This window comes from Coenobita brevimanus, chromosome 80 (assembly GCF_032717465.1).
Source record: "Coenobita brevimanus isolate Jiangsu-jjx chromosome 80, ASM3271746v2, whole genome shotgun sequence".
Classification (NCBI taxonomy): domain Eukaryota; kingdom Metazoa; phylum Arthropoda; class Malacostraca; order Decapoda; family Coenobitidae; genus Coenobita; species Coenobita brevimanus.
The window spans coordinates 2052364-2075509 of record NC_137033.1 but is presented as its reverse complement, the minus strand read 5'-3'; the positions used below and the strand labels follow the sequence as shown (position 1 = coordinate 2075509).

The window sequence follows — 23146 nt, the reverse complement described above, 5'->3', positions numbered from 1 at the left end:
GTGGATAGTGGCTGGTGGGTAGTGGGTAGTGGCAGGTGGGTAGTGGGTAGTGGCAGGTGGGTAGTGGGTGGTGGCAGGTGGGTAGTGGCAGGTGATTAGTGTCAGGTGGTGTGTCGTGGTGGTGAGTGGCAGGTTGCAGGTGGTGGCGAGTGGCAGGTAGCAGGTGGGTAGTGGCAGGTAGCAGGTGGGTGGTAGGTGGTGGGTGGTGGTGGTGAGTGACAGGTTGCAGGTGGTGGTAGGTGGGTGGTAGGTTGCAGGTGGTGGTAGGTGGGTGGTAGGTTGCAGGTGGTGGTAGGTGGGTGGTAGGTTGCAGGTGGTGGTAGGTTGCAGGTGGTGGTAGGTGGGTGGTAGGTTGCAGGTGGTGGTCGGTTGTAGGTTGCTGGTAGGTTGCAGGTGGTGGTAGGTGGGTGGTAGGTTGCAGGTGGTGGTAGGTGGGTGGTAGGTTGCAGGTGGTGGTAGGTGGGTGGTAGGTTGTAGGTGGTGGTAGGTGGGTGGTAGGTTGTAGGTGGGTGGCAGGTTGCAGGTAGTGGTAGGTGGGTGGCAGGTTGCAGGTGGTGGTAGGTGGGTGGCAGGTGGGTGGTTGCAGGTGGTGGTGGGTGGGTGGCAGGTTGCAGGTAGGTGGGTGGTAGGTGGTATGTGGTGAGTGGTGGTAGGTGGTGAGTGGTGGTAGGTGGTGGGTGGTTGTAGGTGGTGGGTGGTGGTAGGTGGTGGGTGGTGGTAGGTGGGTGGTGGGTGGTAGGTGGTAGGTGGTGAGTGATGGTAGGTGGGTGGTGGGCTGTAGGTGGTGGTGGCAGGTGGCAGGTGGGTGGCAGGTGGCAGGTGGGTGGTAGGTGGTGGTGGGTGGTGGTGAGTGGCAGGTGGCAGGTTGTAGGTGGTGGGTGGTAGGTGGGTGGGGGGTGGTAGGTAGTGGGTGGCAGGTGGGTGGGGGGTGGTAGGTAGTGGGTGGCAGGTGGGTGGGGGGTGGCAGATGGGTGGGGGGTGGTAGGTGGCAGGTGGGTGGGGGGTGGTAGGTGACAGGTGGGTGGGGGGTGGCAGGTGGGTGGGGGGTGGCAGATGGGTGATGGGTGGTAGGTGGCAGATGGGTGGTGGGTGGCAGATGGGTGGTGGGTGGCAGATGGGTGGTGGGTGGCAGATGGGTGATGGGTGGCAGGTGGCAGATGGGTGATGGGTGGCAGGTGGCAGGTGGGTGATGGGTGGCAAGTGGCAGATGGGTGGCAGGTGGCAGGTGGGTGATGGGTGGCAAGTGGCAGGTGGGTGATGGGTGGCAAGTGGCAGGTGAGTAGTGGGTAGTAGGTAGTGGCAGGTGGGTAGTGGCAGGTGGGTGGTGGCAGGTGGGTCGTGGCAGGTGGGTCGTGGCAGGTGGGTGGTGGCAGGTTGGTAGTGGCAGGTGGGTGGTGGCAGGTGGGTGGTGGCAGGTGGGTAGTGGCAGATGGGTGGTGGCAGGTGGGTAGTGGCAGATGGGTGGTGGCAGGTGGGTAGTGGCAGATGGGTGGTGGCAGGTGGCAGGTGGGTAATGGCAGGTGGCAGGTGGGTAATGGCAGGTGGCAGGTGGGTAATGGCAGGTGGGTGGCGGGTGGCAAGTGGTAGGTGGTGGTGGTGAGTGACAGGTTGCAGGTGGTGGTGAGTGACAGGTGGGTGGGTGGTGACAGGTGGGTGGGTGGTGGCAGGTAGATGGGTGGTGGCAGGTAGGTGGGTGGTGGGTGGTAGGTGGGTGGTGGGTGGTAGGTGGGTGGTGGGTGGTAGGTGGGTGGTAGGTTGCAGGTGGGTGGTAGGTTGCAGGTGGTGGCAGATGGGTGGTAGGTTGCAGGTGGTGGTGGGTGGGTGGTAGGTTGCAGGTGGTGGTGGGTGGGTGGCAGGTTGCAGGTGGTGGTGGGTGGGTGGCAGGTTGCAGGTGGTGGTAGGTGGGTGGTAGATGTGTGGTAGGTGGTGGGTGGTGGGTGGTTGGTTGTGGGCTGTAGGTGGTGGTGGCAGGTGGGTGGTAGGTGGTGGTGGGTGGTAGTGAGTGGCAGGTTGTAGGTGGTGGGTGGGTGGTAGTGAGTGGCAGGTTGTAGGTGGTGGGTGGTAGGTAGTGGGTGGCAGGTGGGTGGGGGGTGGTAGGTAGTGGGTTGCAGGTGGTGGGTGGTAGGTAGTGGGTGGCAGGTGGGTGGGGGGTGGTAGGTAGTGGGTTGCAGGTGGCAGATGGGTGATGGGTGGCAGGTGGCAGGTGGGTAGTGGGTAGTGGCAGGTGGGTGGTGGGTAGTGGCAGGTGGGTAGTGGCAGGTGGGTAGTGGGTAGTGGCAGGTGGGTAGTGGGTAGTGGCCGGTGGGTAGTGGGTAGTGGCAGGTGGGTGGTGGGTAGTGGCAGGTGGGTGGTGGGTAGTGGCAGGTGGGTGGTGGGTAGTGGCAGGTGGGTAGTGGGTAGTGGCTGGTGGGTAGTGGGTAGTGGCAGGTGGGTAGTGGGTAGTGGCAGGTGGGTGGTGGGTAGTGGCAGGTGGGTAGTGGGTAGTGGGTAGTGGCAGGTGGGTAGTGGGTAGTGGCAGGTGGGTGGTGGCAGGTGGGTAGTGGCAGGTGGTGAGTCGTGGTGGTGAGTGGCAGGTTGCAGGTGGTGGCGAGTGGCAGGTAGCAGGTGGGTGGTAGGTGGTGGGTGGTGGTGGTGAGTGACAGGTTGCAGGTGGTGGTGAGTGACAGGTTGCAGGTGGTGGTAGGTTGCAGGTGGTGGTAGGTGGGTGGTAGGTTGCAGGTGGTGGTAGGTGGGTGGTAGGTTGCAGGTGGTGGTAGGTGGTGGTAGGTGGGTGGTAGGTTGCAGGTGGTGGTAGGTGGGTGGTAGGTTGCAGGTGGTGGTAGGTGGGTGGTAGGTTGCAGGTGGTGGTAGGTGGGTGGTAGGTTGCAGGTGGTGGTAGGTGGGTGGTAGGTTGCAGGTGGTGGTAGGTGGGTGGTAGGTTGCAGGTGGTGGTAGGTGGGTGGTAGGTTGCAGGTGGTGGTAGGTGGGTGGTAGGTTGCAGGTGGTGGTAGGTGGGTGGTAGGTTGCAGGTGGTGGTAGGTGGGTGGTAGGTTGCAGGTGGTGGTAGGTGGGTGGTAGGTTGCAGGTGGTGGTAGGTGGGTGGTAGGTTGTAGGTGGTGGTAGGTGGGTGGTAGGTTGCAGGTGGTGGTAGGTGGGTGGTAGGTTGCAGGTGGTGGTAGGTGGGTGGTAGGTTGCAGATGGTGGTAGGTGGGTGGCAGGTTGCAGGTGGTGGTCGGTGGGTGGCAGGTTGCAGGTGGTGGTAGGTGGGTGGCAGGTGGGTGGTTGCAGGTGGTGGTGGGTGGGTGGCAGGTTGCAGGTAGGTGGGTGGTAGGTGGTAGGTGGTGAGTGGTGGTAGGTGGTGAGTGGTGGTACGTGGTGGGTGGTGGTGGGTGGTGGTAGGTGTTGGGTGGTGGTAGTTGGTGGGTGGTGGTAGTTGGTGGGTGGTGGTAGGTGGTGGGTGGTGGTAGGTGGTGGGTGGTGGTAGGTGGGTGGCAGGTGGTAGGTGGTGAGTGGTGGTAGGTGGGTGGTGGGCTGTAGGTGGTGGTGGCAGGTGGGTGGTAGGTGGTGGTGGGTGGTGGTGAGTGGCAGGTGGCAGGTTGTAGATGGTGGGTGGTAGGTGGGTGGGGGGTGGTAGGTAGTGGGTGGGGGGTGGTAGGTAGTGGGTGGGGGGTGGTAGGTAGTGGGTGGCAGGTGGGTGGTGGGTGGTAGGTGGCAGGTGGATGGAGGGTGGTAGGTGGCAGGTGGGTGGGGGTGGTAGGTGGCAGGTGGGTGGGGGGTGGCAGGTGGCAGATGGGTGGTAGGTGGCAGATGGGTGGTGGGTGGCAGATGGGTGATGGGTGGCAGATGGGTGATGGGTGGCAGATGGGTGATGGGTGGCAGATGTGTGATGGATGGCAGATGGGTGGTGGGTGGCAGATGGGTGATGGGTGGCAGATGGGTGGCAGATGGGTGATGGGTGGTGGTTGGCAGATGGGTGATGGTTGGCAGATGGGTGGTGGGTGGCAGATGGGTGGTGGGTGGCAGATGGGTGATGGGTGGCAGATGGGTGATGGGTGGCAGGTGGCAGATGGGTGATGGGTGGCAGGTGGCAGATGGGTGATGGGTGGCAAGTGGCAGATGGGTGATGGGTGGCAAGTGGCAGGTGGATGATGGGTGGCAAGTGGCAGGTGGCAGGTGGGTGGTGGCAGGTGGGTAGTGGCAGGTGGGTAGTGGCAGGTGGATGGTGGCAGGTGGGTGGTGGCAGGTGGGTAGTGGCAGGTGGGTGGTGGCAGGTGGCAGGTGGGTGGCGGGTGGCAAGTGGTAGGTGGTGGTGGTGAGTGACAGGTTGCAGGTGGTGGCAGGTGGGTGGGTGGTGGCAGGTAGGTGGGTGGTGGCAGGTAGGTGGGTGGTGGGTGGTAGGTGGGTGGTGGGTGGTAGGTGGGTGGTAGGTGGTGGGTGGTAGGTGGTAGGTGGGTGGTGGGTGGTAGGTGGGTGGTGGCTAGTAGGTTGCAGGTGGTGGTAGGTGGGTGGTGGGTGGTAGGTTGCAGGTGGTGGTAGGTGGGTGGTAGGTTGCAGGTGGTGGTAGGTGGGTGGTAGGTTGCAGGTGGTGGTAGGTGGGTGGTAGGTTGCAGGTGGTGGTAGGTGCGTGGTAGGTTGCAGGTGGTGGTAGGTGGGTGGTTGGTTGCAGGTGGTGGTAGGTGGGTGGTAGGTTGCAGGTGGTGGTGTAGGTGGGTGGTAGGTTGCAGGTGGTGGTAGGTTGCAGGTGGTGGTAGGTGGGTGGTAGGTTGCAGGTGGTGGTTGGTGGGTGGTAGGTTGCAGGTGGTGGCAGGTGGGTGGTAGGTTGCAGGTGGTGGTGGGTGGGTGGCAGGTGGGTGGTAGGTTGCAGGTGGTGGTGGGTGGGTGGCAGGTGGGTGGTAGGTTGCAGGTGGTGGTGGGTGGGTGGCAGGTTGCAGGTGGTGGTAGGTGGGTGGCAGGTTGCAGGTGGTGGTAGGTGGGTGGCAGGTTGCAGGTGGTGGTAGGTGGGTGGTAGGTGGGTGGTAGATGGGTGGTAGGTGGGTGGTGGGTGGTAGGTGGTGGGTGGTTGGTTGTGGGCTGTAGGTGGTGGTGGCAGGTGGGTGGTAGGTGGTGGTGGGTGGTGGGTGGTAGTGAGTGGCAGGTTGTAGGTGGTGGGTGGCAGGTGGGTGGGGGGTGGCAGGTGGCAGATGGGTGGCAGGTGGCAGATGGGTGGCAGGTGGCAGATGGGTGATGGGTAGTGGCAGGTGGGTAGTGGCAGGTGGGTTGTGGCAGGTGGGTGGTGGCAGGTGGGTAGTGGCAGGTGGGTGGCAGGTGGTGAGTGGCAGGTGGTGGTGGTGAGTGGCAGGTGGTGGTGGTGAGTGGCAGGTTGCAGGTGGTAAGTGGCAGGAAGCAGGTGGTGAGTGGCAGGTAGCAGGTGGTGAGTGGCAGGTAGCAGGTGGGTAGTGGCAGGTAGCAGGTGGGTAGTGGCAGGTGCGTGGTAGGTGGTGGGTGGTAGGTGGTGGGTGGTGGTGGTGAGTGACAGGTTGCAGGTGGTGGTAAGTGACAGGTTGCAGGTGGTGGTGAGTGGCAGGTAGCAGGTGGTGGGTGGCAGGTAGCAGGTGGTGGGTGGCAGGTAGCAGGTGGTGGGTGGCAGGTGGTGGGTTGCAGGTGGTGGGTGGCAGGTGGCATGTGGCAGGTGCGTGGTAGGTGGATGGTGGAAGAGTAGGTGGTAGTCAGACTGGTGGTAGGTGGGAGGTGGGTAATGGTTGGTAGGTGGGTGGCAAATGGGTTGCAAGTGGGTGGCTGGTAGGTTGGCAGGTGGGTGATGGGAGGTTGCAGGTAGGTGGGAGGTGGCAGGTAGGTGGGAGGTGGCAGGTGGCAGGTGGTAAGTGGGAGGTGGCAGGTGGTAAGTGGCAGGTGGGAGGTGGCAGGTGGAGAGTAGGAAGCTGAAAATAACAATTCAATACATGGTTTAAATAATCAAACATTTCACAGAGTTGTCTCTCCGTGGGCGTAAAGCTTAACTGGACCAACTGAATCAGTAAATATAATGACAGTCAGTTAACGTATACAAGTACTAGGCCTGTACTGACAAAGGTACTGACTGACTAACTGGTAAAACGAATACTGACAGGAAGTGAAGACTGAGGATGTGGTCTACCTGAATCAGCTAAATATGTGGAATGACTGACTGTGGGTGTGGACTGTGGGTGTGGACTGTGGGTATGGACTGTGGGTGTGGACTGTGGGTATGGACTGTGGGTGTGGACTGTGGGTGTGGACTGTGGGTGTGGACTGAGGGTGTGGATTAACTGACTAACTCAACATCTGGACGGTGGGTCTGAATTAACTGAACTGGACAGGAGTGGACTGAGAATGTGGACTGAACTGGACTGAATTGTGGGTGTGGATTACGCAGACTGAACTGGAGTGGACTGTGGATATGGACTGATTGGTTGGACTGGACTGGGGGTGTGGACTGACTGGACTCGACTAGGGGTGTGGACTGACTGGACTCGACTAGGGGTGTAGACTGACTGGACTCGACTAGGGGTGTGGACTGACTGAACTGGACTGGACTAGACTGGACTAGGGGTGTGGAATGACTGGACTGGACTAGGGTGTGGACTGACCTGGCTGGACTGGATTTTGTGTGTGCGTGGACTGGAGTGGACTTGGGTGTGGACTGGACTGTGGGTGTGGACTGGACTGAACCGGACTGTGGGTGTGGACTGGACTGGACTGGACTGTGGGTGTGGACTGGACTGAATTAGGGGTGTGGACTGACTGACTGGACTGGACTGGGGGGTGTGGACTGACTGGACTGGACTGGGGGGTGTGGACTGACTGGACTGGACTGAACTGGGGTGTGAACTGACTGACTGGACTGGACTGGGATGTGGACTGATTGGGCTGGACTGGATTGTGTGGGGGTGCGGACTGGACTGGACTGTGGGTGTGGACTGGACTGGACTGGACTGTGGGTGTGGACTGGACTGGACTGGACTGTGAGTGTGGACTGGACTGGACTGGACTGTGGGTGTGGTCTGACTGGCTAGACTGGACTGTGGGTGTGGACTGACTGGCTGGACTGGACTGGACTGTGGGTGTGGACTGACTGGCTGGACTAGACTAGGGGTGTGGGCTGACTGGCTGGACTGGACTGAGGGTGTGGACTGTGGATGTGGACTGACTGGACTGAACTGTGAACTGACTGGCTAGCTGGACTGTGAATGTGGACTGGACTAGACTGTGCACTAAGTCGACTGGACTGTGCACTAAGTCGACTGGACTGTGGACTAAGTCGACTGGACTGTGGACTAAGTCGACTGGACTGTGGACTAAGTCGACTGGACTGTGCACTAAGTAGACTGGACTGTGCACTAAGTAGACTGCAATGTGGACTAAGTAGACTGCAATGTGGACTAAGTAGACTGCAATGTGGACTAACTGGATTGGACTGTGGACTGAGTAGACCGGACTGTGGACTGACTGGAATGGACTGTGGACTGACTAGATTGGCTGACTGATGCTGACTGACTGATGTTGCTAGGATGTGGACTGTGACAGTATGGACTAAGTGACTGTGTGAACTGAGTGACAGGGTGTGAACTGTGACAGGGTGTGGACTGTGACAGGGTGTGGACTGAGTGACGGTGTGGACTGAGTGACGGTGTGGACTGCGACAGGGTGTGGGCTGAGTGACACTGGGCATAGACTGACGATCTGACAGTGAAATATAATTGGGGAGTCTGATTGGCTAAGGGGTTGGACTGATAGATCATAAGACTGGACTGACAGGGGTTTACAAGGCTGTGGACTGACAGGGGTTTACAAGGCTGTGGACTGACAGGGGTTTACAAGGCTGTGGACTGACAGGGGTTTACAAGGCTGTGGACTGACAGGGGTTTACAAGGCTGTGGAGTGAATCAGTAAAGGTATGTAGTGATGCAGGCTGTGGAGTCAATCAGTAAGGGTTTGGGGTGATAGTGGGTGTGGACTACCTGAGTTTTTGAAGGTGGGGACTGTCCATGGGTGTAGGACGACTGACTGGTTGTGGTTGTGAGTCACTGACGTGTATTTTGATTGAACTGACCTACTACCAATGACTGACTGATGATGAGGACTAACATAGGGTGTGGACACACGGGTCAGTGAGGCTGTGGACTGACTGGGTCAGTAGGGCTGTGGACTGACAGGGTCATTAGGGCTGTGGACTGACTGGGTCAGTAGGGCTGTGGACTGACTGGGTCAGTAGGGCTGTGGACTGACAGGGTCATTAGGGCTGTGGACTGACAGGGTCATTAGGGCTGTGGACTGACTGGGTCACTAGGACTGTGGACTGACTGGGTCACTAGGGCTGTGGACTGACTGGGTCACTAGGGCTGTGGACTGACTGGGTCACTAGGGCTGTGGGCTGACTGGGTCAGTAAGGCTGTGGGTTGACTGGGTCAGTAAGGCTGTGGACTGACTGGGTCAGTAGGGTTGTGGACTGGGTGGGTCAGTAGGGCTGTGGGCTGAATCGTTCACTAGGGCTGTGTGTTGACTGGGTCACTAGGGCTGTGGGCTGAATGGGTCACTAGGGCTGTAGGTTGACTGGGGCTATGGGTTGACTGGGTCAGTAGGGCTGTGGACTGACTCGGTCAGTAGGGCTGTGAACTGACTGGGTCAGTAGGGCTGTGGACTGACTGGGTCAGTAGGGCTGTGGACTGACTGGGTCAGTAGGGCTGTGGACTGACTGGGTCAGTAGGGCTGTGGACTGACTGGGTCATTAGGGCTGTGGACTGACTGGGTCAGTAGGGCTGTGGACTGACTGGGTCAGTAGGGCTGTGGACTGACTGGGTCAGTAGGGCTGTGGACTGACTGGGTCAGTAGGGCTGTGGACTGATTAAAGCTGTAGACTGACAGACAGTAAGGGTTTGGAGTACTGGAGAATGTGGAGTGAATCATGAAGGGCTTGGAGTGATGGATGTGCACTGAATCAGTAAGGGTTTGAAGTGATAAAGTGTGTGGACTGACTAGAGTGAATGTGATCGACTAGAATGTAGACTGACTAGCTGTGCCGACTGCTGATCAGTGAGTCAATTGGTTAAAGGTACTGAGAGGCGGAATCAGTGACTATGGAGTGACTGGGCCTGTGACTGCCTGACTGACTGGGGGTCTAACAAAGAGGGAAGATGGTTAAGTAATCAGGACGGGGCGTGATATAAATTTATAAAGGGCCAGTGATGAGGCAGGACTTAGCTAACCAACTGACAAGAGAGGCAAACGACTTGAGTTATTAAAAAAAGCACAAAGGTGTAAGCAAGTCCATAAGGTTATAGAGTTATTTATGAAACCTTTAATTCATGTGATCAGCCTGCATTCCACGATATAGTGTAGTTAGCAACGATACAGAAAAGCCAGGCATTCATTACGTTTCAAGAAGTAAATAAAATGGGTCATGTCTACACCTTGGTGCTCTTAAAATGATACGACCCTATAACAGAACTGACGACGACTAAGGGGTGACCAAAGCCTAGATATGATTAACTGAAGACCGAGTGTTTGGAGCTAAGCCGAGTCGTGAACTAAATTTACTATATCCAGACTAACGACTGATTGGTGTAAAGTCAACTAAAATATTGTGAGGTTCAAAGTCCTCGTACATTACCGGATAAGAAAGATGAGGATACTTCTGGGTAGGCAGCGCATCCTCGGAGGGGTAAATTCAAGACGAGGTATCAATGGCACCGAGCAGTATGTTGAGGTGGTACAAGCTGGATGATTTCCCTCCTGTAAATGCCATATAAAATTAGCAGGACTTATAACAGTGTATTCGTTATTTCTGACTGTCTCTTTGTTGAAAATATCCACACTTCTTTTATCGTCAAATATGATTACATTATTTTGGCTTTGTCACTTACTGTACCAGATATTTTGCCCTTGTTATATTGTCTCATTGTACGTAGTGTTTTGCGAAGTACTTACCTGATCTTCCCTTCAGATGAGGTTCTTTGTTGAGGTCCCTCGCACGGTCGCTGTCAGCGTCATCTCCTTCGGTCACGGTCAGCATCATCCCTCCCACGGTCAGCATCACCAGTGTCCCTCTACCATCGGCTTCTCTCCAGCATCCCAGCCTTCACTCCACCTGCCAAGTAGGTGTTTTATTTATTTCTACAGTTTATTCGTCAATTTGGGAGATTTTTTTTTTTTCGCGGCCATATTACGTAGCTCAGACAGACTACGACAGTACTACGGTGTTACACATCCATAGCAGTTTTTCGTAACTGGGACAAAGTTCTGTGTTAATTATGCTACAACTTATCAGTCAAGACGGGGATTCAATTTTGAGCCAAACTAAAATTAATGCATCGTCTCCATAAAATAAGCATGTCAGATGCAGCCATTCATTATGTCAGCTGGATTCCAACATTTTTCTAATACATTAAAAACTACAAATTCAAGAAACTAGCAATTTAGTTTAAAGGTAGCAGTGAAAATTTGACCGAGGCAAAATCTTCCTAAATAACAGCAATGTAACGACCAAGAACGTTGAGAATGCTCTTTATGACGAGGCTTTAGAGTTCTTTAATAACTGTACTGAAACTATATCTTATTTAACTCAGTAATTTCAAGGCCGAGACGTGTAAGCATTTTGGAGACGAAACTAAATTGCTGATCAACGTATGCAACGGTATAATAGTTATATTAAACAGTATAATCAATCATATGCCATACCTGTATCAAAAGCCATAACTAAACTGTACCTGGCGTGATGAAATGCCAACACTGCTCTGGCATCCCGGTTCAGTTATCCTCTCATTATATCTGACCTCTTGTGTCATAGGCATAATTTCTTGTATTCTTTGCTCATCTCGTTCTCTGGCTTCCTTTCGTAGTACCTTCTTTGCTGTTCTGGCCACAGTACACTTCTGCTCACACGTCCCTTCCTGTAATACAAGTGTCGGTGAATAGACATATCTCGAGTCCGATAAGCTATTTCAGAGTTATTTCATCTGCTACATAAACTATTTTTTCCGATAATTAGTCGCCATCTATAACTGGACATGCAATATGGACCTTAATCTTGTTGGTCTATTTCGTTAACACCTCTTCCTTATGACAGTAATGATACTTTAATATTGTTGCAAAGTAATGACACCAACATTTTCATTTATGCTGTAAGTATATCTATTTTGCACATAAAAGTATTAAAGTGACAAGTAAATCACTTAGGAAGAGGCACCAAGTCCAGTATGCCAACAAGATTACCTCTGTCAACAAAACTTTTCATCTTTGCAGCTGCCAGCAATACCACAGCGTCCACACACTCCAGCACTTCCACCACCAGTGCGTCTGCCGCCAGCGTCTCATGTCTGTACTCCGGCACCGATCCTCAGCATCCGCCTGAAAGATGATCGTATTTGTAACAGACATCCAAGTTATTTTTCTACGTGGCTGTTTATTTTCACTGTCTTGCAGATATTTAACTCACCAAGACATGTAATTAGAGTCAGATAACGCTCAAACACATCTTACCATTTACAGCTTCCAAAGTTCCCCACGCTGACGCTTCATCTCCCGCCCTCATCTAATCCTGGCGACATCACAGCTCTGTCTCGGCAGTTCCTTCCCCCCTGCAAGGTGAACGTAGTCTCAGGAGCAGTTCTCTTAAGGTGTTGGTATCCACATGGATGTTTTAGTTACACATGCAGATATTTTAAGATATTCCAAGGTCAGCAGTTAATTTAGTAAAGAACATCAAATCATACCATTGCAGCATACGAAGCTTACGCACACGCCATAGAACACGCCCACTCCGACGTCGTAGGTGCACCGCCTCCGTCCCTGTGGAATATTAACATTGCCACATCATTTCTTCCCGTAAGTTACTTTATTTCAGTAAAATAAGTCATTACTTCATGGGAGTGCCTTTACGTTTTTCTGCAATGCCCTTAGTTTTATGCAAAGATTGTACATGTGGTCTTTAGCTGACGCATTTGCAAACATAACTTTTGAAAACTTGTCTCCATAAAAGTGAATTTTATGCTAATTTATGGTAGTTGCTCGTATTTTTTCTTCACTAATTTTCGCCCTGGTTTGCCTAGTGTTTGGTACCTCAAGTTGAAAGTATAAACAAGCAGTCTTATTAAACTGAAGCTCAAGACTGAATACAATGTGATTTCTTACCACTGCAGCTGCTGTCGACGTATTTGCCGAAGTTCCACACACGCTGCAAGTCCCACGCCGTCCCCGACACAACGACCTGACGAGGAGGCCACAAGTCTCACTCTGAAACAACGACCCCACCACGCCGACACAAGCCACCACGCCGACACAACAACCCTACGCCGACACACATCCCCCGTCGCCGAGGTCCCCCCTTTCTCCGACGTCGTAGGTGCGTCGTCAGCATCACTGTGGAAGATTAACATGGTGACAGCAACAATTCTCAGTTATAATTCTCTATCATTTGTATTATTTCAGTATATTTCAGTGACAGCATACAGGGACGTTCTCGTGAGCTTAGAGTTTTTTATGCCTCTTAACGATTTTGCATGATTATTGCACCTCAACAGCTCCCTTAACTTTGTCTTATATATATACATAGCATGCCTAGGTAATTTATCAGAATATAATGTTCCTTATCTAAAAGGAACATGGTAAGTAGAGTTATTATAGTCTGTTTTCACCCGAAAGAACTGGGCCATCCCCGCAACTTGACCTGTATGTCCTGGTTGCATCAAATTCTATCTATCTGTCTATTGCCAGACGCCTCAATCCCGTACGGGGTGGCCACAAACATAACCTCTCCACGTCACCCTGTCCCCCGCCATTTCACTGCTCTGCTCCCATCTCACCCCCCCCCCCTCTATCATATACCTGTCCACTCCATCCCTCCATCTCATCCTTGGCCTCCCCCTCCCTCTTCCCCCCTCCACCTCAATTACACATTCTCCTCGTCAGTCTCTCACCCTCCATCCTCTCCACATGGCCAAACCACCTCAGTGTGTTCCTCCTAGCGCTTCCTATCACATCCACATCCACACCACAACACTCCTTCACTTCCTCATTTGTCTGCCTGTCTCTCCATGTGACTCCACAGGCTCCTCTTAAACAACTCATTTCCACTGCTCTCACTCTTGACTTGTGTCCCTCCAACAAATTCTAAGTTACAGAACAGGAATGAGTATCGATTATAAAACAATCTCCAGTTTGGGCGCACAGCCATCAACCGACCATACTGAGTCAGTGTAAGGTTAGGGTAAACTCTATAAACTGCTGAGCTGACGAGAATAGGGCCAAAAATGAAAGGGTTGCCAACAGCTTACTTACCAGCATCCCGTTGAAGTAATGCCTGGGCTTGGTTTCGTCCTTGCTTCCCTCTTCGTCCTCGCACCCTCATCCGTCCTCTCGCGTCCTCGCCCACCCTCATCCGTCCTCTCGCGTCCTCGCCCACCCTCATCCGTCCTCTCGCGTTCTCGCCCACCCTCATCCGTCCTTTCTCGTCCTCGTCCACCCTCTTGCGTCCTTGTCGGTCCTCGCCCCCTCACCAGTCCTTCATCGCTCAGCACATCAGGTCCAGGGAAGCTGGGTGGTCCACGCTGCATCTCCGCTCCTCTGTGCTCGCCTGTCATAACAGAACCACTTAATTATCAAAACCTAATCTGCTTTAAGTGCTGTCTTATAACTAGCCCAGTAAAGCCACACTTGTTGAGGAATGCACCATATCTGACATGTATATTAGGTGTCCAGGTCTTTACTCTCCAGATATTCAGTCATTATTGAAAATATTTTGGTATGTGTTACATTTGGCTAATTTCAATTATGTTTCAGGAATATCCAGTTACCTGTCTTGTTGCTGAAGTTGCTGCTGCTGCTGCTGACGACGACCACGACGACGACAACAATGACGACGACGATGCTGCTGCAGATGCTGTTGCTCCTTCGGTGTTATGTATCGCCGCTCCGACAACCTGTCGTGTCTCAACAACGTCGACAACCACAGACATGACTGGCCGGTCAACCATACAACCAACACCAACCAAGTAAGCTAAGCAGATGACCTAAGACCTCACTCCTAACTTCACCTAGCCTAGAAAGCCAACCTAGATGACCATAACTCTGCTGCCTAACCCACCTAAGCTTGCCCCATGACCCTCCCTGCTCCTGGCTACCCCCCACCCCCACCCCAGCCTGCCCTCCACCCTACCATCACTACACACCAGCGAGGCAACCTGTGAGGGAAAAATTAGGCCATATAAGTATAAAAGGTTAGGGCATATTATTACAAGAGATTATTAATAAGTGCATGTAAAGGATTAAGTAGTGCATTCAAGAATTTACTCGTTTGTTCATATAATTATAAATGCTCACTTGCAACAACGATTATCGCAAAATTATAAACAAATATAATAGCAATTTACAAAATTATTGCATATACCTGTTGCTGAAGCTGCTGATCCTTCAGCACGATGACGCATGTGTAATTGTATTCTGGCTGCCTCTGACGGATTTATTCAGATCAAGAAGGGTGTCCAACAGAAGGGATTAAAAGCAGCCTCCATCCATCCATTTTGGTGCTGGAGAGGGACACCATGTGGTGGCACTGATAGTACCAAAAGGATGGTGGGCTGCAGGACGGGTAACTTCATGGTTCATACATGCATCTCTCGTAGTGAAGGTGTTAATTCTTGCTTGACATTCACTCCTCACTGCTGCTGAACATTGTGCCAGCGAGCGAAGTAGAGCCTGGAAAAAAATGCAGAGTTTAGCTAATTTGTGGAGACGAAGATTGAGGCGAAATACGAATATGTCATTTATATTACTGAGACTTATTTAGCCATAGCATTTTCTATTTCTGCCACTGAGCTTGGTGACAGAGGAAGTAAAAGAACGATATTGTGGACCAGATTAATGAGAGAACTGATATAAAAGCGACCCAGAAATCAGGGTATTATTGCCAATTATTACGGTCAAGCCCGCCGGGTATTCCAGCCTTTTCTATGACAAATTCCTCAAATTAGAAGAGGGAGGGGGTCTTCTCTATGACATATCCTTCGCAAATGTGTCATAGGTTAGGGGTTAAGTTTGATTACGTTAGGTCAGGTTAGGTTACGTTAGGTTAATTTAATAAAGAAATAGAGAATTAGCCTCAAAACCATTCGAAATATGGGTAAATTCTGCCCCTAGTGAAAAAGATGAAAAAATAACTTATCTCGGTCGATTTCAAGGTTTTTATTTCGTATAAGACTTCAACCCCAAATAGTGGTTAGGCATCACTTGTGGTGGAAATTAATCTAAATCATTTGAAACGGGTAAATCCTACCCCTAGTGAAAGAAAAAAAAATGGAAATACCCCGACTGTAATAAACGACAAAAAATCCGAAATCAGTTTGAACCTCTTCAGTTTTATGACAATCTTTTTTGTTTGGAGCATGCTGGCTTCAGACGATTTTATCGAACATAGGACTTGACTTGTAACAGTGAAGGGGTTAAGGCTGTATCAGGCCCCACTAGACAAAAAATTCTCTTAAGCGGATTTAAATAGCGAGAATAATAGGCAAAATACGCTATATTGAAGGAGTTAATTGCATTGTTGAAGGCACATCAGTGGCAGAAATTGATCCTGTAATAAACCCTTCCAGTCTGCTATCAGGCAACCCCCAGACGATTTTATTCAGCTTAAGGGATCTCTCGTAGTTAAAGGATTAATGAAGCCTGTGTCTAACCTCTCCAGTTTGGAAAAATAATCCCCACATTTTGAAAACCTATCCCTAGTTACAGAAAAATACCCATAATTCTTTTAATTCGTAAATATAAGGTAAATGCGGTTGTCTTCAGATGCGAGGAATAAAATCGGATAATTCGTCATCGGTTCACTGGGGATAACGGGAGGATTTAGTCACGGTCAGGTACCAACATACGTGGCCTATTGCCAGTCTTACCGTATGTGGCAGAGTAGAAAAAATTCTTATTGTAAAACTATATATACTAAAAATGAATTAGGTAGACAGCAGGCAGTAATGAGGACAAGAGTCTTGGTGTTGGCAGCATTGATATTTCACTAAGTTGAAAATACAGTCTGCCGGCTTCCTTCACTTCACTGGCAGACATATTGCAAAGACCGGTAAAATTCCTTAGAATATATGGCTATTTCTTAAAAAAAAAAAAAGTAATATAAATTAAATTCGAGCTTCTTTTCTGCCGAAAGCCACCAAAAACTTGGAAAATAAGTCACACTTGAAATAATACACTTTTAAATTCCCTTAACAGACCTGAAATGGAGAGGAAAAATCGCCAGTCATCAGATGGGCAGGTGGAGGCAGGAGGTCCGTCTTGTAGGGCTTCTGGGGTTCAAATGAGAGGCAGTGGTCGCCGCCATAACGTCATCAGCTTGGTTAGTTCACCGCATCGCCACCAGCACCACCCACGCTTGTTTTCCGCCATTTTAAGGTCAGTTTATGCTATTATTACTACTTCTAGTGCTATATTCCTATATTTTATCGTAGAATTAATACAGCTGACTTAGATCTCGTGCAAATCATATCCTAGGTAAAATAATGGGATCATATATTGCCTTGAAACCAGTGTTACGAGTCGAACTCCATCTTGTACACTTTTCCATACGTATGTTAATTCCCAAGCTCATGATTTTTCTTTCTATATTATTTGCTGTTGAATATTCCCTACCAAATTGCTGATACTAAGTTAAACAGATAAAGTTAATAAGCTTCGTTTCACCTTATTCTTCGAAGCCTCATATTTGGATCGTTATCTCGGTACTGTTTTACTCTCTCGATCTCCATTCCTAACTCTGTATAAAACTAGGCCATAAGAGCATATGTCTAGCATACTTCTAGAGCATTCTTCTAGAGCATATTTCTTCCTGTACTGTCATAAGGTGTGATTTTGATATATAGATTATTTTGAAACATTTTTAGGGAGATAGTACTGTCAGATATTTCATACAAGTATTCCTATTGTGCTGGGCTTTTTTTTTCCTTTATTCTAGCTAACTCAGACTATTTCTAGAGCTTAGATAGAGTCCTAGGAGCCTGATAGTGTTAATACTGGTACCATTAACCCTGTCATGGTCGGGACAGCTCCTATTCTAGTCAACATCAGGGTATTTTATTAAGTAGAGTGAGTGAAAGTGGTCTAACAGTGAGGGTGTTTGTGGGTGCTTGGTGAGTGTGTGTGTGTGTGTGTGTGTGTGTGTGTGTGTGTGTGTGTTAAGTCATGGTATAGATGTGTTATGTTTATACTGTGTCGATGGAATTTCACAACATGATCTTTATCCCCAACAGCACCAGGGCCTGAACCACAACACAACCAGCACCACCACTCTCATCACCCAGGGAGGTATGCGCTCCAGGAACACATCCAGTGGGGGAGAAGTAGCCTGTTTGGAGGGCCTTGTTCTCGTCACGCATACCATCTCACTCAACGGATGGAGGTATAGTGTATGTTGTTTTTGTCCATGTGTGTGTGTGTGTGTGTGTGTGTGTGTGTGTGTGTGTGTGAGGGAGAGAGAGAGGTTGGGAGGTGCATATGTTAAAGAATGAAACAGTATATAATTATGTCAATGGTGTAAATGACGATGGTATGGTGTAAAACTGCGTATGTGTGCGTGTATGAGAGACAGACACAGATAGAAATGGTGATAGACAGCGATAGAGATAGAGACAGAGGCACAGCGATAGAGATAGAGACAGAGGCACAGCGAAACAGATAGAGCCAGTGAATTTGGCAGAGTAGAGCTGCACCAGACCTCACACCCCGGAAGTCTGGCTGCAACTGATGTCTTTCTCGCTGCCACACTCGCCCCGACTCCACTCTGACCCCAACTCGTAGGATTTTCCAGTCTATTCTCCCTAATTTGCTTGTAATTCCACCTGATTTTCCACTATAAGGTAATACACTAGCGATAAATTAATGTTTTTAGAGGGATTTTGATGATTTGGTAAAGTTATTGTGTTATGTATGCTGTACGATCGAGTGCCTGAAAGATTGGTTTGCCAGACGTACAACGGAAGGTTGGATCAATAATTGACGTATTTTTTACTGTTTATATTTATTTAATGGGTAGTTTTAGTCCCAGCACAGCACACCATATCACCACACACACAATACATGGATCACAACACACCCCAGCACACCACAACAGGCGGTGCAGCTGCCAGGTCACATAACCATCCCTAAACGCCCCGTATCTCCCTACAGGAGGACGGTGGACTTCAGAAAAGGGAAAATTCAGCCTGCAGTCCACTGAGATCACGTACAGACCAACCCACGACCACAAGAACAGCAGGAGCAACAGCAACAAGGGGTGATTAAAACGAAGTCTACGAGTGTGTAATTGATTTTATTGCAATCTAATAAATGGAATACACCACAGAGTAACATTCATTGCACCCTCAGTAGCGTAGGAACCCGAGGAGAGGCTTTTAAAAACAATAAATTTACCCTAGTTACCCCTTTATTAATCATAGAAAACGGTTGGATCGGAAATTTTGGGGGTAAAAAAAAAAATATTTGGGTCTCCCCTCATCACCATCATCATACGACACATGATATCCGAAGCAGTGTCGACCATAGCTAACGATGCAGGTCTGTGTGTGTGTATGTGTGTGTGTGCGTAAAGGTGGCGATGACATGGCGGGGTCAGAGGCTATGACAGTGAAACAGCTGGCCTGGCAGCTTAGTTCTTTGTCTGACGTAGACCACATTACTTGGCCTGTCACTCTGGTCTGGCTCCTCTCTATCGAGGCAGGTAGGGTTCTTATGGTATTATACAGTGTCCCAGGATTTATTTTGGGGTGTTTTATTTTTCCGAGACTCATCAGTGTTGACTGAAGTCCTGTATGCAATGGGGGGCAATCACAGGGTTGAAGGATAGGTAATCTTCCTGCTGTAGAATCTTTATTTCCCTAGGAGATAGATAAAGAAGTGGAGAGGTGAGGTGAGGCGTACACGTGCCTCGAAGTGGAAGAAGCTCTCCCTCTGCTCGCGCAGGCGCATAGAGTGCCCAGCTGGCCAAGTTACATATCACGATGGCGACTGCGCGGCACATTTGAATAGGCACATTGGCATGGGTAAATGTTACATTGACATGGGTACATTTTATACATCCACACCTCCCCTTCCCTTTGCGTTCGAAGAAGTCGAACGGCTGAAAAGTAACATACATAGAAAATATATATGTGAAACATCCCCGTAATTCATAAAATAAAATATGCAACTCAGCAATATACAAGTGACTGCAACATGTTAAAGTAGATAGAATCCCACAGGTAATCAATACATGGTAACAAGCAATGTATGAAAATCCTACAAGTGTCTACAAAGTGTGTACATTGTAAGCAAACATACAGGGACTTCTTATGGGCAGTGTACACTGTGTTAGGACTAGCCTTGGAGATCTACGTGGGGTCTTGGGAGGAGAAACTGAATTGGACTTTTCGATGTCTGTCTGTAAATTAGACTTTTCCATGTCATGACAAGGGACCACAGGGATGTTAGGTGTAGTGTCAGAGTGTGGGTCGGGCACTGGATATAAGAATCTGCGGTTTCGACGTAGCACTCGGCCACTTGGAAGCCTAACCTCGTATTCCCTGGAGCGAGCACCACCCATAACGATGGCGACCTTATCCCACCGGCATGAAGTGGGGTCCTGAACGCGAACATGTTGACCCATAGCCAGCCTGGGGAGATCACGGGCGTGTTGATTGTAGTGCTTCTTGACCTGGGCGGCTCTGGAGGCGACCCATCTGTCCCAGTCGTCTGCCAAGTCCTTCCAGTCACTCTTGAAGGACTGCGGATGAGCAGGTACACAGCTGCGGAGGTTATGACCAAATAGAACTTGAGCAGATGAGTAGCTGGTGTGGTTGGGGACATTCCTCAGTTCCATGAGTCCCCGGTCGAAGGCTTCACAATTTATGTTACCAGACGGTGCTGTTGCCATGATAAGCCTCTTGATGGCCTTAACAGCAGCCTCGGCGTGGCCATTCGACTGCGGGTAATGAGGCGATGACATGAAGTGCTGGGTCCCCCATCGACGAGTGAAATCAGCAAACTCACTGCTCGAAAAAGGTGGTCCTCCATCTGTGCATAACCGAAGAGGTACCCCCACCTCTCGAAAGTAGCTGCAGAAGTATCGGATTGTGGAGGAGGCGGTGGTGTCACTCTTGCAAGGGATGACAGCTGGCCAGTTCGACAGTCGGTCAACAATCACTAGGAAATGTTTCCTAGCAACTTGAAAGAAATCAGCGGAGACTGACTCGAAGGGCCTGGTGGGCTTATCATCGTTGAGAAGCGGTTCCTGCTGCTGTGAAGGGCGTACAAGCTGGCACGACTCACAGGCGGCGACAGTATTGGTGATACCAGACTCAATGCCAGGCCAGAATACCGTCTAGCGTGACCGTCGCTTGGTGGCCTCGACTCCTCCATGACTGTCATGTAGCCGTGCGAGAGTCTTGCGACGAAGAGCAGCAGGAATGACGATCCGAGCGCCTAGTAGTATGAGTGATCCGTCAACAGAGAGGGAGTCTCGGAGTTTCCAATAAGGCAGCAAGGATGTATGTAGAGAATACCTGTTAGCAGGAAATCCAGCCAATATGCAGTCACGTAAGCGAATGTAGTCAGGGTCCTGTTGGGCTGCATTTGCTAACTCCTGTAGGTGACGGTCAGCTTCAATCCGCGGGGCGTCGTCCTCTTGATATGCCGCAGAAGTTATGACGGACCGTAGATGTGCCGTAGTAGAAGCGGAGTCCGATGTATCCTTGGGTGTAGGTCGGCTGACAGGTGCGCGTGAGAAGGCATCTGGGATGCGGAGTGTCTTACCAGCACGCCATACGGCTCTGAAGGTGAAGTGGGACATGCGCTCTCGTAATCTCTGCAATCGAGGGTTCTCAATCATGTCCAAGGTGTACGAGTACAGAATCGGTACTAGTGGACGATGGTCAGTGTGAACTGTGAAAGACTGGAGCCCTGTAAGATAGAGGCGGCACTTCTGAAGAGCCCAGCTGACTGCCAACATTTCCAACTCTATGGTGGCGATCTTGTCTCGGCATCTGCCAAAAAACGGGAGCCACACTGGACGAGGCGAAGTTGACTGGAACCATGATCCTGCAGTAGGGCGTAACCTATACCATACAGGCGAGATGCGTCGGTCTGGAGATATGTAGGTAGTCCTGGGTCGAATGCTGCGAGGATGGGTGGACTGGACAAGGCTTTCTTGACTTGCTTGAATGCCAAGTCGTGATCTGGAGTCCACGTAAATGAGTGAGATGGGCTCAAGAGAGGTCTAAGTGGCTTGGCAGTTTTGGCGATTTCGGGTGTAAACTCAGATAACTGATTCACCAACCCCATAAATGAGCGTAAATCGGTGAGGTTAGCAGGTGTAGGGAAGTCCCGAAGAGCTGCGACACGTTCTGGGTTGGCGGCGATTCCTTTGTCCAAAAGAATGTATCCACAGAAGTTGACCTTAGTGGCTGCCACGATAAATTTATCCCTGTTGAGAGTGATACCGTGTGAGCGGCAGCGTGTGAGTAGCTCCTGAATCCTCTTGTAATGTGACAGAAGATCATCGTCAAACAGCAATATGTCATCTACCACTTTGACGCATTTCGTTAGACCTTGGAGGGCAAGATCACCACGGTAGCAGTATGCATCTCCGGTAGCGGCGAAGCCCATCGGTCCGCGACAGTAGTAATAGCGGCCGTAAGGTGTAATGAAAGTAGTAAGATGCCTGTCCTCCTCTGCCAGTTCGATTTGCCAATAACCATGGAGAGTATCCGCAGTTGTGAAGTACCTCGCTGTAGAATCAACCGTACGAACAGCTGCAATAGGCGTCATCGAAGAGTGGACAGGGCGGGCAACTTGACTGTTAAGTTTAGTCAAATCAGTGGTAATCCTGACTCCTTTAGGTTTGGGTACAACTACCATAGGATGACACCAATCGGAAGGCTCATCCCCACATTTCTTGATGATTCCTTGAGCCACCATACTCTGCAGTTCGTCCTGGACTGCATCTCGGAAGGCGTAGGGGATCTGACGTGGAGTGGTAAGAGCGAATGGTGTGGCGTCGGGTTTAATGTGTATCTTCATAGTGTCTCCTTTCATTGGTTGTAGTGGAGCAGTCTTGAGATCATCTTTCGATGCAAGTACATCCGGAAAGTTCCTGACAAAGTAGTCCCTGGCCTCAGCAGGTGGGGTAGCTTCGGTGAGTGGGAACTCAGTGCATCGATGTACGTGGGTAACTTGCAGAATGGGCTTAGGAAACTTGGGCGAAATAATAGCCAACTCCTTGCAATGGCTGAAGGACAGTAGCGGAGTGGTGACACCATCATGCACCTGTAACCGGGCTTGGCATGACCTCTTGGCAAGGGTCAAGGTAACTTCTAAGGATCCAAGCGGTGGCGACATCTCCGACCCATCTGCGGTGAAAGTCTTGGAAACTGTGGGAGGTAGGAGGTCACTTCTGTCAATCTGAAGATGTGCAAGGTGTTGTGGTCCCAAAACACTGACCTCCGCACCTGTGTCAGGTATGAAACTGATCTGGGAAGATACATCCCGATAAGACACAGTAACTGGTACGGGTGAAGGTGAAGGAGTTGCATGGGCCTGAATCTTGCGAACGTTAGTAGTCGTGCTTGAAGGCGGAGTAACATGCTTATCAGCCTTGGCATCACCAGTCTTCTTCCGGCAATATCTGTCGTAGTGGCCTGTCTTGGTACAGTATTTGCATTTCACCTTGAGTGCAGGGCAGGTTGGGGTTCTGGCCCAATGTCCCTTCCGTCCACAGTTATTGCAAGTGCTCGAAGCCGCTGGGCACTTGGCTGAGTTGCGAGACTTGTTGCAATACTGGCAGGTATTAGATTTGGTCGACGGCGTAGAAGTTAGCTGATGGTTACGACCTTTATCCTTGCGGTATCTTGAAATCTTGGCGACAGAAGCAGTAGGGGCCCGAATCGCAGATGTGGCTGTCCTGGTGGCTTCATGGGCTCTGCAAACGTTCACCACGTCCTGAAGTGTGGTATTAGAGTCCCGGGCAATAATCTTCTGTGTGAGCTCTTCATCATGAACTCCCATAAGAAGTACCATCTTTATCTGCGTCTCCTTGCAGACATTAGAATTTCCAGGGCATATGTCAACTTCCTCTGCAATCGACTGCAGGCGTACATAGTAGTCGTCAAAAGATTCACCATCC

General features: G+C 50.8%; 1 protein-coding gene across 1 annotated transcript; it reads right to left on the bottom strand.

The window, feature by feature from the left end:
* Positions 1-20347: 20347 nt before the first annotated feature.
* Positions 20348-20974, bottom strand: LOC145409205 (uncharacterized). Its single transcript, XM_080279695.1, has one exon. It carries the CDS (start codon positions 20972-20974, stop codon positions 20348-20350), a length of 627 nt encoding a protein of 208 aa, XP_080135821.1.
* Positions 20975-23146: the final 2172 nt, after the last annotated feature.

Coding starts and splice junctions, on each gene's coding strand:
- LOC145409205 (XM_080279695.1), bottom strand. CDS start 20,974: ATGTTGGCAGTCAGCTGGGCTCTTCAGAAGTGCCGCCTCTATCTTACA.